The 14,955-nt window shown below is 36.5% G+C and overlaps 2 protein-coding genes and 1 pseudogene across 2 annotated transcripts; 2 read left to right on the top strand and 1 right to left on the bottom strand.

The window, feature by feature from the left end:
* The first annotated feature begins 835 nt into the window (after positions 1–835).
* On the top strand, positions 836–1,249 carry LOC144355620 (histone H3.3A-like). Its single transcript, XM_078010680.1, has one exon. It carries the CDS (start codon positions 836–838, stop codon positions 1,247–1,249), a length of 414 nt encoding a protein of 137 aa, XP_077866806.1.
* Positions 1,250–11,087: 9,838 nt separating this feature from the next.
* Positions 11,088–11,500, top strand: LOC100373065 (histone H3.3 type 2-like; annotated as a pseudogene).
* Positions 11,501–11,909: 409 nt separating this feature from the next.
* On the bottom strand, positions 11,910–13,679 carry LOC102807742 (uncharacterized). Its single transcript, XM_006821716.2, has one exon. The coding sequence runs from the start codon at positions 13,677–13,679 to the stop codon at positions 11,910–11,912; it is 1,770 nt and encodes a 589-aa protein (XP_006821779.2).
* Positions 13,680–14,955: the final 1,276 nt, after the last annotated feature.

Here is a 14,955-nt window from a genome sequence, read left to right as displayed (position 1 = left end):
TAGGCAATACATGGCTTTTCACTGACTGAGATTGGTATTACGACCTGATATTTAGGTGATGTCCGCCGGAGGAAGGTAGTAACTCGTATGACATCACATCAAGTTCCTCATGCACGTAATTATAGGAACAATGTAATACACACTAAACTTGTAATACTCAATTATAAATTACACATTTTGTAACAAATTTGACACTTGCGTTCTGCTTCAAAGAAAAATATTAACCGCTTAGAGTGACAGTCATTAAAAAGAAATTAACAAATCCTAATCAAAACTAGACCCTAGATCTGGACAAAATTGCTGTAATAAATTGCAAATCATTTCAGTAACCCACTTATCGTGCTAGTTTTTCGTTATCACGATCGAGCCATTAATCCCAGAAGATTGGAGTAAATTCCTCTTTGCACAAACTTAATCCATTCCCATTTACAACATTTTAAAACTCATTTAGTCAATTACAGTGTTGACTATGTGACGCATAGATCTGTCAATCGTTGGGTTCTCAGTATCAGAGATGAAAATATATAATTGTAATTTTTACTGAGTGAAAAATTGAAAGAAAAAAAATACGTTCATGTTGTGGATGACATCCCATTGACTGTGACGTCATAATAACATGGTGGTTGATAATGCCCTTCCTGGTTGGGGGTTCGTATTCACAAATGTGTAAAATGGTACCATTGACATAGAATGTGTTTTTCTTGAAGGCCGCTGGTTGGCCAATGTAATCCCCAATATGATCACGTGACTGCTATTGCATTCATCTTTGCCGTATAAATGTTGGCTTAAAACTGCAATTCACATTTTGAACTCAGCCAAGAGCAAACTGAGTAAAATGGCTCGTACCAAGCAAACCGCACGTAAATCTACTGGTGGAAAGGCTCCACGCAAGCAGTTGGCAACCAAGGCCGCTCGTAAGAGTGCACCTGCTTCGACGGGTGGAGTCAAGAAACCCCATCGTTACAGGCCGGGTACCGTCGCTCTTCGTGAAATCCGTCGTTATCAGAAGAGCACAGAATTGCTGATCCGTAAGCTACCATTCCAACGCCTAGTTCGAGAAATTGCTCAGGATTTTAAAACTGATCTTCGATTTCAGTCAGCAGCGATCGGCGCTTTACAGGAAGCCAGCGAAGCTTACTTGGTTGGCCTGTTTGAAGATTGTAACCTTTGCGCTATCCACGCACAACGTGTCACCATCATGCCAAAGGACATGCAGCTAGCTCGTCGTATCAGAGGCGAACGAGCTTAACCAACGACAGACCTGGCAATACCTTGTCAGTCCTATCAACCAACCGAACAAACCGGCTCTTTTCAGAGCCACCACACCCTCCAAAAAGGGAACTAGCGTAACACTTCCCCAATACTAAACGAATTCCCACAACACATCAGTATAGCTATGATCGTGGGTCATTTGTTTCACTCGTTTAGAAAGATTTAATGGAAATAAATTTAGAAATAATTTATGGCATAATTTTGAGGCATTATGAGGAGTCTGATACACAATAATAACGTTGTGATAAATGTAAGCAATAACCGTCGCCAAAGTTGCGTACACCACAAGGTCATAATGCACTGTTTGCGACTTACACGCAGTGACTTGTCCATTGCCAAGTGATATACGTTACTTAACATAACATAATCATTGCTATTGTATTATATTATCATTATTTCCTCATAGTTTTTAGCGTTGAAAATAGCAATAAAACGAACAAAATTGCGAAAAACAAAATCAAACTGCAACGGCGCGTTTTGGGTGCTTCCGGGGTAAAGTATAATGTGCCCAGAAACTAGCATTTTTCCATTTGAGATATACCGAGGCCAGAGTAAATTTTAACATGCCGTTGTTGAAATTAAGTTCGTGTTCAAATTGTATTTTTTGTGGAGAATTTGATAGATATGGCGACATTATAATAAAGCTATTTCGAAAAAAATACTGCACCCAACGCTCCACTCAATCGTTTAGTAATCATTTACATAGGGCATAACTTCGAAACTATGACCCATGGATAACGGTCGATTATGATCTATTTACCATGACTTGATTTGGACGATGAGGTCGATAAACACCTTCCAACGTGGCTTTATTGTCTTACGGTGAAATAGTTAGCATGTAGTACACGATAATGTGTTCACGACATCTCACCATTGTCCAGGTGAGTGTAATCAATAATCGTCGTATTTGCACGTATATATACGAGCGTGGCCCACATAGGTGGTAAGCATTCACTGCTTGAATGGACTTTGTGTAGGTGTTATTAACTCGGTCGTCGTATTTCGACTCACAAACTAACGACAACGCAATGTGCGTGAATCATTATGGCGACACAGATACAGTTTTACGAAAGACAATAAAGGAGAAATGAAAAATATAATTACAGCGATAATCTCATTAGGCAATACATGGCTTTCCACTTACTAATATTGGTATCACGACCTGATACTATGGTGCTGCCCGTTAGGGAGGGTGGGATGAGGTGGTGGATGTTGTAACCGGAGTGACATCACATCAAGTTTCTAATGTACGTTAATATAGGGACACAATTATACATTTGATACTTAAAGGGCGGTGGTTGTTGCGCCACGCATGGGTAAGATATGAACAAACTGGGTAATTTTGAGTGATTTGACGTGAAGTTTCAAAGTAGTCACCAGAGCTGGTACACATATATAATACAATAATTTAATGTTAATTCAATTTAATTCCCTTCAAACGATTTGTTTTTAGGTTAATGTTATTAACTAGATCGAAGTGTTGATGTTTAGTTATTTTTGTGTTTAGTAAATAGTGTGGTGGCAGGTGTCGGAAATAACCGATCATAAGTCCGGTATTCTAATTATTGAAACCACGTATTGCCCCCAACGACGACTACACGTTATTTATTAAATAAATATGACATACGTATATTTACGGAATAACAAGTTGAGGGCGTGGTTACATTCAAAAGTGTTCTCGACTTCAAAAGTGTCCTCTTATTTTCTGTTGAAATTGATTGCCGCATAATCTAACAATATTTGTATTCTTATTGAAGTATCAAGTATTTGATTTTAAGATTGAAGGGTATGAGGAACTACATGTTAGTGGTCTAAAAAAGAAAAAATATGGAAGAGCCTCTGGTGGAATTTCTGTGTTTTTTCGTAAAAAGAACACAGGTCAATTTAAAATCAAGCATATTTCTAAATATCCATATTGTGTTTGGTCTAGGATTATAAGCAATGATCAAACAATACTAGTATTTGCAACAGTGTACATACCTCCCGAGGGTTCAATATTTGCACATGAAAAATACTTTGATCAATTAGAAAAAGATCTGATTGTATATTCTGCAAAATTTGGTTGTAATGTCATAATTGTAGGCGACTTAAATAGTAGAACTGGTAACTATGGTGATAGTGTTGATCTAAATACAATGTATTTGCCAATAGATGATTTAGAGCAAAGTAATGATATACCTTTAAGGGCGTCGATGGGTAATAAGATCAATAAATATGGTAGTGAACTTCTGGATTTTTGCATTAGCACTGTCCTTAGAATTGTGAATGGTAGGGTTTATAAAAAACACTGGTAGTGGAAATTTTACTTTTATTTCAGAGGTTGGGGCAAGTGTTGTTGACTATGTTTTGTCATTTCCAAATGCGTTTCCATTGTTCAATGTATTTACAGTTGGAGCCCGGGTTGATTCTGATCATATGCCACTTGAGTTTGCTATATCACTTGCTTATGTTTCCAATTCTGCGAATGTCAATGACTTCCAGCATAGTGTCAATTATTCTACTACTAAACTAAGGTGGGACACCAAGGGAAAACCAAAGTATTATAATAATATTAATTTACAACACGTTGAGGGGATGCGCCATGATTTTCATGATAATATTAGGCAGGGAAATGTAAGTAAAGCTGCAAATAATTTAGTTGATATTATATATGCTTGTAATACACATATGATGCACAAACCTAATTATGTTGGCAGGTCATATTTTAACTCCTGGTTTGACAAGGAATTTTGTACTACTAAATGAGAAGTAAATCAAGCATTGAATCGTTTCAGAAATAGTAGAAGTCAGGCTACCTTAGACTATTATTTGCAGTCTAAATACTCATACAGGCAACTAGTTCGTGATAAGAAAACGAATTATCAAAGAAAAAAACGTGATGAATTTTTAAAAAATGGCGATACAACCTAATTCAAAACAATTTTGGAAGAGTTTGAAATCTAATAGGCCCAATGTGCCAGACAGTATATCAGAGGTTGAATGGTTTAACTATTTTAATGATTTATTTAACCCACTAACCTTGATAGAGGACGAAAATCAAAAAGAGTTTTTCGCATCAATCAAAAACTACATGGATGATTTAGAAGATAATGTGGTGTTAAATACCGAATTTAATGTTTCTGAATTTGATAGGCCTATTTCTTTGGATGAAATTAGGGAAAATTTAAGTAAATTAAAGACAAATAAAGCACCAGGACCAGATGGCATACCCACAGAATTTTGGAAAAATGCTCCCATAGAAATCCATGAAATGTTATTTGTTTTATATAACAAGGTATTTGACCAGGGAATCTTTCCTGATGAATGGGGTAGGGAATTAATATCGCCTGTATACAAGAAGGGAAACAAGGATGACCCTGGTAATTATAGGAGTATTATGTTATTAAACGTCATAAGTAAAATTTATACAAGTATATTAAGTAATAGGTTAAATACCTGGTTAAAACATTCTAATGAAATTGTGGAAGAACAAAGTGGTTTCCAGAAACATAGAAGCACATTAGATAATGTTTTCATTTTACGTACTCTTGTGGACAAATATGTCTTTCAGTTAAAAGGTCGTTTCTATTGTGCATTTGTAGACTATGAGAAGGCCTTCGATAGGGTACATAATAGCTCATTGTTTTACAAATTATCGAAAACCGGTCTCAAAGTCAAATTATTTAATTCCTTATATTCAATGTACCAGCATGTAAAGGCAGCAGTGAAAACTCCCTTGGGGTAACTAACTACTTTAATATTAATATGGGTTTGCAACAGGGCTCTGTGATTTCACCTCTTTTATTTTGTTTCTACATTAATGATCTTCATAGAACTTTTCAACAAGGTCATGAAACTGTAGTTTACCTGTGTGCTTTGAAATTGTGTTACCTATTGTATGCAGATGACCTGGCTCTGTTTAGTAGTACACCTATTCGTTTACAACGATTATTGAATAATTTGGCAGACTATTGTTCAAAGTGGAGACTTACATTGAACCTTAAGAAAACTAAAATTATTGTTTTTCGGAAAGGGGGTCGTTTAAAAAACAGTGAAAAATGGTTTTGGAAGGGTGAAAGCATTGAAAATGTTTCAAAATATAATTATTTAGGGGTTATACTTTCCAGTTCTGGAAAGTGGTACCAGGCACAAAAATATGTTTCTCAACAGGCTAGTAAAGCACTTTTTTGTTTGGGAAAAAAGTTACAGAATCTGGGTGATGTGCCGCCTGATGTTTTTCGTATATTTGATTGTAAAATCCTCCCAATTCTCCTCTACGGTAGTGCTATTTGGAGCACACATTCTGATATTAATGATGTGGAATACACAATAAATTTTGCTAAGTGTTAGTTTTGTTGCCACTAATTCCGCTGTTAGGGGAGAATTGGGTCGGCATTATCTTAGAGTGTATGTAAATGTTGAAATTATTCGTTTTGGCTTAAAATTAATAAGTGATGTTTCTCCACATATTTTAAAAGAATCGTATAAATTTCAACTTAATATGACAGGAGCAGGTACTATCTGCTGGGCTTTGACAGTTAAAAATCTTCTCTATAAATATGGTTTTGGAGATATTTGGATTGACCAATATGTAAGTAATTCTATTGTATTTCTGGAACTGTTTAAACAGAGGTGCTTTGATATTTCCAGACAAGATTGGAGCTCTGAAATTAATAGAAGTCCCAAACTTGTAACTTATTGTAAGGTGAAACATGAATTAACATGTGAGAAATATCTCAGAAATATTGGTCAATCTTCTGCAATATACAGAAATGCTTTATGTAGATTAAGGATCTCGTCCCATGTACTACAAATTGAAAAGGGTAGGGCCAGTGGTACTCCACGTAACCAGAGGTTGTGTCCTTTTGGCTGTAGTGTAATTGAGGACGAATACCACTTTACATTAGTTTGTCCCAAATATAACTCCCTAAGGTTGAAGTTTATTGCACAGTATTACTACTCCCCACCTACAGAGATAAAGTTTATTTCATTATTTCAGAATCAAACCCCATATATACAATTAAACCTTGGTAAATTTATATTTTATAGTTTTCAAGTACGACAACTTATGCTTGGAGAGAACACTTACTAATGCAAATGTTATGTATTATGATTTTATATTTGTTTTTCTTTACTTGTTTCAGCGACCATTCCAATATAATTTATTATGTATTTATTTGTATCTGTACATAAGGCCAATGGCCACAGTACGAAATAAAGAGATTGTGATTGAAGTATCAAGTTGTTAATATTTATATTATGTACAATACCGATCTGCAGTGTTTTTCAATTCTTTACTGACGATGCCTTCACTTTAATCGCTGTTCTAGCTTCCATTACTCTGTTAATCTTGCAAAGTTTGTACGAACTTCAGGTAACATTTATTTACTAGCTTAGGGGGTACGGCAAAGGCATTACATATATTGGATATTTCTAATCAGTAATATGGCCGAGTATGATTGATTGAGTCGGAGTAGATTTCATTCATTCATAGTAAGTGGGAGCATTTAATCGTAATATTTGAGCAACAGGGTCGATAATGGAAAATGCGTACACTCGTTTGTCTGCGATTTTACTGCTGTATAACCTATTTACTGTACTACTTTGAACTGCACACATGTTAAGCGGTTGCTGTAATGCAGTCTGAGATCAAACGCCTGCATAATAATCGAAAACATTTTTGGTACATGTATGACAGACCAGAATTAGCTCTTACATGTACAACAACATAGAGTTGTCGATTTATTCCTAAACTTACATTCGTTTAATAAAGTCACCAGTATTATCTAAAACTGTTCTTGAAAAGGAATTTTAAGCTGTCCGGAAAACAACAGATCTAGTTGCCATTTATGCATGTATGCATACCGTACAGTTGTGGCGGCACAGGGGGGACGGTCGCCCCCTCGAAAATCAAGATGAAACCCTTGTGTTAGCAAAATTGCCCCCCACCAATTCAGGGGATGGCAATTTCAGCCTGAGAGCGTCTAGTTTTCAACATTTTCAGGCGCGAGGGTTGATGAGCAGATCTCACTCCTCCATAAAAAATTTTGTGCCGTCGCCTCTGCCGTAGTTATCATTTGTTCAACAACTCTGATCATTTCTATGTGGATCACATTCTATTGTATCCCCTAATCCTAAGTTTAATCCTACCTTCCATAGCTGCCCCCGCATTTACTGTATATGCCTCTTAGCGAGGACACCTATAGCTTTCTATCCATACTATCGAATTCAGATAAATTCAAGATGTATGTTTCGTAGCTTTTGCCAAGGCTTTTGACAGGGTATGGAGGGAAGGCCTATATTATAAGTTATTAAAAAAACAACATTGATGGGAAAGTATTTAAAATTATTAGAATATGAGGTTATTACGAGAATACCTCAAAGTATGCACTCAGATAGTACAGTACACTACGATACTGTGAACACAGTCATTCTACCAGGAGAGTGACTGTGCTGTGAAGGACACTTCAATAAAAATCGATTCTCACATTTGCACAGAAACGCTCGTATTCCAAATGATGTAACACATACGAACCGTAGCGACAGTCCTTTCTCGTTCACAATTAGAGCGCTTCAATGAGGACGCCCTCTTTCTATACAAACCCGATATCGAGACGGATTTCGTCATGTTGTTGAGTCACACCGATGCAACCCACGGAGCTCAATATAAGTAGCACATCGCCTGCTAACGATTGTACAATATGCACATATACATATGTTATTCACTATTTATAAATATGATCAAATATTTGAATGTCACATGTAAACAGATATGTATAAATGTGTAGATAATGTAATAAATGGACATGTTTTTTATAAATCGTTTGGAGATTTAACCAATTACACGGTTGGCATCACTGCGCGGACAAAATCCCTTGTCAGTCAATTTTTGCACACACAATATCGTATATTAAAAACAAAAATATGGTTCAAATGAGTGAATACGTTAGATACGTGAGAAATTTGACAATTATTAATAGAAGAGGGTTATCAATCACAGAGTTGTCGAACTCACTCTGTTGCTGTTGAATAATTTGCAGTGTTTCGCCTGTGAGGGCGCTGAACGGTCATGGTAGTATGGGCTTGGACGGCTGTTTTGAATTGGCCAATGAGAATTGTACCTAGCTTTGGCATGATATTAGACTTAGCGACACTCGATCTAAATGTGTAACAAATTGGACATTTTATTAGAGTGTCGACTCTTCAACACAGTACTGACAGAACTATGTTTTTTGTAACTGTAGATATTTATACAGGAGTCGGTTTGTTTGTACTCTTAGTAATCAGGCATTAGCTAAATGGCCAAACCCAAACGTACAATAACCGGTGTCTAGACTATCAGTGTCTTAGTGTAGTCGTATGTGCTGTCAGACAACTAACTCTCTATATAAGCTGAATCACGTGACCCGATTGAACAATATTTTGAAATACCTGTATAGGCTTCGGCTTTGTAATCAATAAATACATGGTTGTACCATGGTTCATCAATGGCAGGTGCTATCGTGAAATATCTACCATTGTACAATACATAAATAGTAATGGTACAATACCAACGCTTACTATTTGACAAAATATGAATATGAATATGAATCGTTTAACTTAGAATTATTACGCCTATATGAAGGATAGCTTTGACAACTTGACGGATAATAAATCAGACACGTTTGTGGAACCATACAGCATAGTGGGTGTTTGTATTAGGAGTATTCTGAACCATCTTGCGCGGCGACGAGTCCAGAAGGAAAGCAAATGAAACGTGATGCGTCAAATCTCGTCAAACATTCGTTAGGGAGTTGTGGATAATCAGAATGTGTGTGGCAAAGATTATGAGAAATCATTACGCCAAGTAATCAGTGGAGTACTGAGAAATGATGACCGATGATATTATTAGTTAACAAATAACAGTATGTTTTTATTTACCCGGCTCAGAACTAGATACACAAACTGATAAAGTTTCTAAAACACGATTACCCGGATTGTGCACGTGCACACCCCTTCCGCTTCCCATGCTTGTTTCAAAGTTTATCATTCTGTTTGTGCAGTACGCGACGAGTAGAGATGGTGATATGGACATGGATTTAATCGCCATGCAAGTTATTCAACTTGAACCTTTGAACGTGTGAATATGAAATGCTCCTTGAAAACAATTTAAGTTTTTATTAAAAGACGTCCGAATTGCTACCGATATATAAGTTATTACCGCTGTACTTTCTGCAGTTGGAACTGAAATAATTGCACTTCAACGCGACACCAACCTTTGTTACGTGTGCACATTATTGCCACCATTAATCACCATGTTTTCATTTAATATCTATTCATAATGTTTTTGCAAGTATGGTTTATCAAATTTTTGTTTAATTACATTGTTGGATCACTGGTGCAATTACGCCTTTATTATGTTGCGCCCTCTAGCGACAAAGCGCTTTGGTGGAGTAATTTGGTGTCACTGCGGCTATTTAAAGCGTTGGTCGATGCAGATTATGGTTTTAAAAGATGTGGCTGTATTATAGACGATGAACGTCTGCTTAACAAAATACAGTTGTCGATTGAACGACATTGCTTTCATCCGCATGTGTCTCATTTTTACGTCGCGAAAACGTCCCATCGCTAAAAGAGCGCGATTTATAGGAAATACAATTAATAATCCAGCCAATGAGAGGTTGATTTGAGAGATAGGGACGATAAATGCATATTATCGCGCTACCGGCACCCCCCATCGTTGCTTCATTATAATACGGTGAAACAGTTAGCGTTTAGTACACAGTGACTTGTTCGCGATAGCTCGCCATTGTCCGAGTGACTATTATCATCGTAAATTTGTCGATGATCGTACACACGTCGTGTTTGCATGTATATACACTGGCGTGGCCCACATGGGTGGTAAGCATTCACTGCTTGAATGGACGTTGTGTAGGTGTTATTAATTAAGTCGTGGTAATTCAACTCGCGAACTAACGACAACGCAATGTGCGTGAATCGTTATTGCGACACAGACACAGTTTTACCAAAGACAATAAATGAGAAATAAGAAATATAATTACAGCGATATTCTCATTAGGCAATACATGGCTTTTTACTGACTAAGATTGGTATTACGATCTGATATTTCCGTGATGTCCGCCGGAGGAGGGTAGAAACTTGTATGACATCGCATCAAGTTCCTCATGCACGTAATTATAGGAACAATGTCATACACACTAAACTTGTAAAAAATATTAACCTCTTACAGTGACAATCATTAAAAAGAAATTAACAAATCCTAATCAAAACTAGACCCTAGATCTGGACAAAATTGCTGTAATGAATTACAAATCATTTCAGCCTGAGTAACCCACTCATCGTGCTACTTTTTCGTTATCACGATCGAGCCATTAATCCCAAAAGATTGGAGTAAATTCCGCATTGCACAAACTTAGACCATTCCCATTGAGAGATTTTAAAACTCATTTAGTTAGTTACAGTGTTGACTACGCATAGATCTGTCAATTGTTGGGTTCTCAGTAACAGAGATGAAAAAATATAATTGTAATTGTTACTGAGTGAAAATTGAAAAAAAAATATGTTCATGCTGTGGATGGTCTTTGATGACATTCCATTGACTGTGACGTCATAATACAATGTTGGTTGTTAATGCCCTCCCTGGTTGGGGGTTCGTTTCCACAAATGTGTAAAAGAGTACCATTGACATAGAATATGTTTTCCTTGAAGCCCGCTGGTTGGCCAATGTAATCCCCAGTATGATCACGTGACAGCAATTGTATTCATCTTTGCCGTATAAATATTGGCTTAAAACTGCAATTCACATTTTGAACTCAGCCGAGAGCAAACTGCGTAAAATGGCTCGTACCAAGCAAACCGCACGTAAATCTACTGGTGGAAAGGCTCCACGCAAGCAGTTGGCAACCAAGGCCGCTCGTAAGAGTGCACCTGCTTCGACGGGTGGAGTCAAGAAACCCCATCGTTACAGGCCGGGTACCGTCGCTCTTCGTGAAATCCGTCGTTATCAGAAGAGCACAGAATTGCTGATCCGTAAGCTACCATTCCAACGCCTAGTTCGAGAATTGCTCAGGATTTTTAAACTGATCTTCGATTTCAGTCAGCAGCGATCGGCGCTTTACAGGAAGCCAGCGAAGCTTACTTGGTTGGCCTGTTTGAAGATTGTAACCTTTGCGCTATCCACGCAAAACGTGTCACCATCATGCCAAAGGACATGCAGCTAGCTCGTCGTATCAGAGGCGAACGGGCTTAACCAACGACAGACCTGACAATACCATGTCATTCCTGCCAACCAACCGAACAAAACGGCTCTTTTCAGAGCCACCACACCCTCCAAAAAGGGAACTACCGTAACACTTCCCCAATACTAAACGAATTCCCACAACACATCAGTATAGCTATCGTGGGTCATTTAAATAAATTTAGAAATAATTTATGGCATAATTTTGAGGCATTATGAGGAATCTGGTACATGATAATATCATTGTGATATATGTAACACTAAGCAATAACCCTCTCCAAAGTTGCGTACATGACGGCGTCATATTGCACAATTTGCGACTTTTTTTTTTTTTTTTTTGTAACTTATTTATTTTCTTGGGCTTACAATACATTTCATGAATACACATTTAAAAGCACTTCAAGTAATCCATATGAAGATGTTACTTTAAATATGGTATCAGGGAAGACCACTTCTCAATTTGAAAATGATGTTTAAGTAAATTAATAAAATTTGCATAGTTAGGTTTCTGTTTCTTCCATTTTGAGTAGTATATGTGGTTTCTGATCAGTGAGCAAACAAAGTTTACCGGCCAATCGTACTCCGGGTCCCCTAGTATCACACAAAGTTTACCAGGTACTTCTATAATTTTCAGTAGTCTTCCCAGTTCCTTGATAACATCATGCCAGAGGGATTCAGTAAATTTACATGTCATAAAAAGGTGTTCATATGTTTCACTATATTCGTTACAGAAAGTACATTGGTATTCAGGGAAGCGTTCTGGATTTACTTTGTGTAAATGGTCATTTGTATACAGTATGTTATGTAATAACTTGAAATGAAATTCTCTGGATTTTGTGTCAATTGATAACCTTGTAATCATTTTATACATTTCCTTCCATTCAATTTCCAGATTAAGTTTTCTCTCTAAAGAACATTCACTTATTGGTTTCACAACAATTTTGCTAATGAATTCTGTTTTAAGCATATTTTTGGTCAAGTCTTCCAACAAAATTTGCTTGTTTTTTATAACGATAGTTGTTTCCCTATTTTCTAGTACTTGACAATGTTTCAGTTCATCCGGAACAGTATTGCATATTCCAATCCATTTTAGTTTATCAATAAGCGATAGGCCCTTCTCTTTGTATTCATTCCATGGTTTCAGTATACCATCAATATACAAATCCGAGATAAATCTAATTCCTGAATCATACATGTTTTGGTAAAATATTGATTTTCCGCCTATCAAAATTAATTTGTTGTTCCAGAGAACCTGATCCATGTTGTCTTGCATACCTTTGTTTTCTGCCCATGTATCTAAACAATCTGTCATGAATGCCGAAAATTTCACTGGAAGCAGTCTGGTGGAATAGTTACATTTTAATAACATATCTCCCCCTAGTTTGTTTAATTTTTCTTTCACAAAATATTTCCAGGGGTGATCTGTCTCCTTGCTTATTGTATGCTTTAGCCATAATATTCTTTGTATTTTCTTTGTTACATACAAGTCTACCATTCCTATACCCCCTTTGCCCACCCCGCCTATCATGGTTTTCCTTGCAATACGATCAACTCCTTCCCATATGAAATTATATACTATTTTGTGCACCTCTTTTAAGACACCATTTTTAACATACGTATTTGCCAGAATATAAGTAAACTGGGATAATCCAAACGTTTTGATAATTTGAGTTTTTCCAAATATTGACAGTTTTCTGCTTTTCCACTGATTTAAAACTTTCCTCAAATTATTTAATGGTTTTTCAATGTTTATCTTTTGCATTTCTTCTTTGTCATACGAAAAATGTACTCCCACAATTTTGATAGGCGAGGTGGGCCATTTGACCCCAAACTTTTCCTCATTTTTGTTTTTCCATTTTCCCAACCAGACTGCCTCAGTTTTATCCCTGTTAATTTTTAACCCACTACATTCATGGAACTTTTTCAACACCTGCATTAAATTGTCAACTGATTCACTATTGGATAGAAAACATGTCATGTCATCCGCGAATGCAGATTCTTTGACCTCCTTTCCTGCTATGGTGATGCCAGCAATATTTCTGTTACCCCGTATACTGATGAGCAGGATTTCCAGTACCAAGATAAAGAGGGCTGGTGACAGTGGGTCCCCCTGCCGTACACCTCTTTGGACTGAGAAGTAACCTGTGCCGTAGCCATTATTTATTACGCTACTTTCAACATTGGTGTACATTGTTTTTACCCATTTTATAAAACTTTCTCCAAAGCCAAAATTGTGCAAGACTTTCAGTAAAAAAACTCCAATTAACCATGTCAAAGGCTTTTTCGAAGTCCACTGCCATTAATATGGCTGGCAAATTCTGCTCCTCTGTATAGTTATAGATTTCATCAATTAGCCGAATGTAATCACCTACTTTGCCGTTTTTTACAAACGCAACTTGTGTTGGGCCTATTATTTCCGGTAATACCTTTTCAATTCGCTTTGCTAAGCATTTGGAAGCTAATTTCATGTCTACATTTAATAAAGTTATTGGGCGCCAGTTTTTAAGGAGCCGATGGTCCCTTCCTGGTTTTTCTATTAAGGTTATTATTCCCTGTCGTTGCGAAGGTGAGAATTGTCCCTTTTCAAACGCAAAATTGAGTGAATCAACCACCAATTGTCCCACAGAAGGCCAGAAGGTTTTATAGAAATCCGATGTCAGACCATCGTTACCCGGACTTTTGTTTTTTGGCAGTGTATTTAAGATTGTATGAATTTCCCCTTTAGAGAACAGGCCCTCGCAATGTGCTTTCGACCTTTCATTCAGATTAGGTACCTTGTCATTTAGGAAATCATTTAACATTCGATTTGTTAACTTTTTCTTTGTAAAGGTTTTCATAAAAGGTTTTAATTTCACAGTGGATATCCTTTTGATTTTCTATAATTATATCATTTTTCTTAATTTTTTTAATTGATGATTTGCTTGTGTTTATTTTTATTAAATTAAGAAAGTACTTATTATTTCTCTCCCCCTTTTCAAACCAGTTAGTCCTTGATCGTAAAATTTGCCCCTCTGTGATGTAGTTGTATTCTTTATCCAACTCCATTTTGGCTTCCTCTAGTTCATTAAAATTTATTTCATTCGGCGCCTCTGAGCATTTTTCTTCCAGACTTTTAACTTTGTTTTCATATTCTTTTGTCTTCTCTTTACGATTTTTAGCTTGTTTCTTACTGTATTTAATTGAAAACTCTCTTATTTTAAATTTAACATAGTCCCAGATGAGGCCTGGATTTTTTCCTTTTATATCTTCCATCCAATTCTTAATTTTTTCATTTATACTATTCACATACATTTCATCCTGTGTGAGACTCGCATTAAATTTCCAATGGGACGGACCGCGTCTAGTTTGTGTAAATTTTAATTTAAGTTGGACTGCGGAGTGGTCTGATTGAATACCTGGAATTATTTCTATTTTATCCACATCATTTTGTATATTATCCCCAATCAAAATATAATCAAGTCTACTCT

The sequence above is a fragment of the Saccoglossus kowalevskii genome, chromosome 7 (genome assembly GCF_978046115.1).
Source record: "Saccoglossus kowalevskii chromosome 7, keSacKowa6.1, whole genome shotgun sequence".
In the NCBI taxonomy this organism is placed as follows: Eukaryota; Metazoa; Hemichordata; class Enteropneusta; family Harrimaniidae; genus Saccoglossus; species Saccoglossus kowalevskii.
Note: the sequence above shows the minus strand (reverse complement) of the source record. Positions and strands in the feature narration are given on the sequence as shown.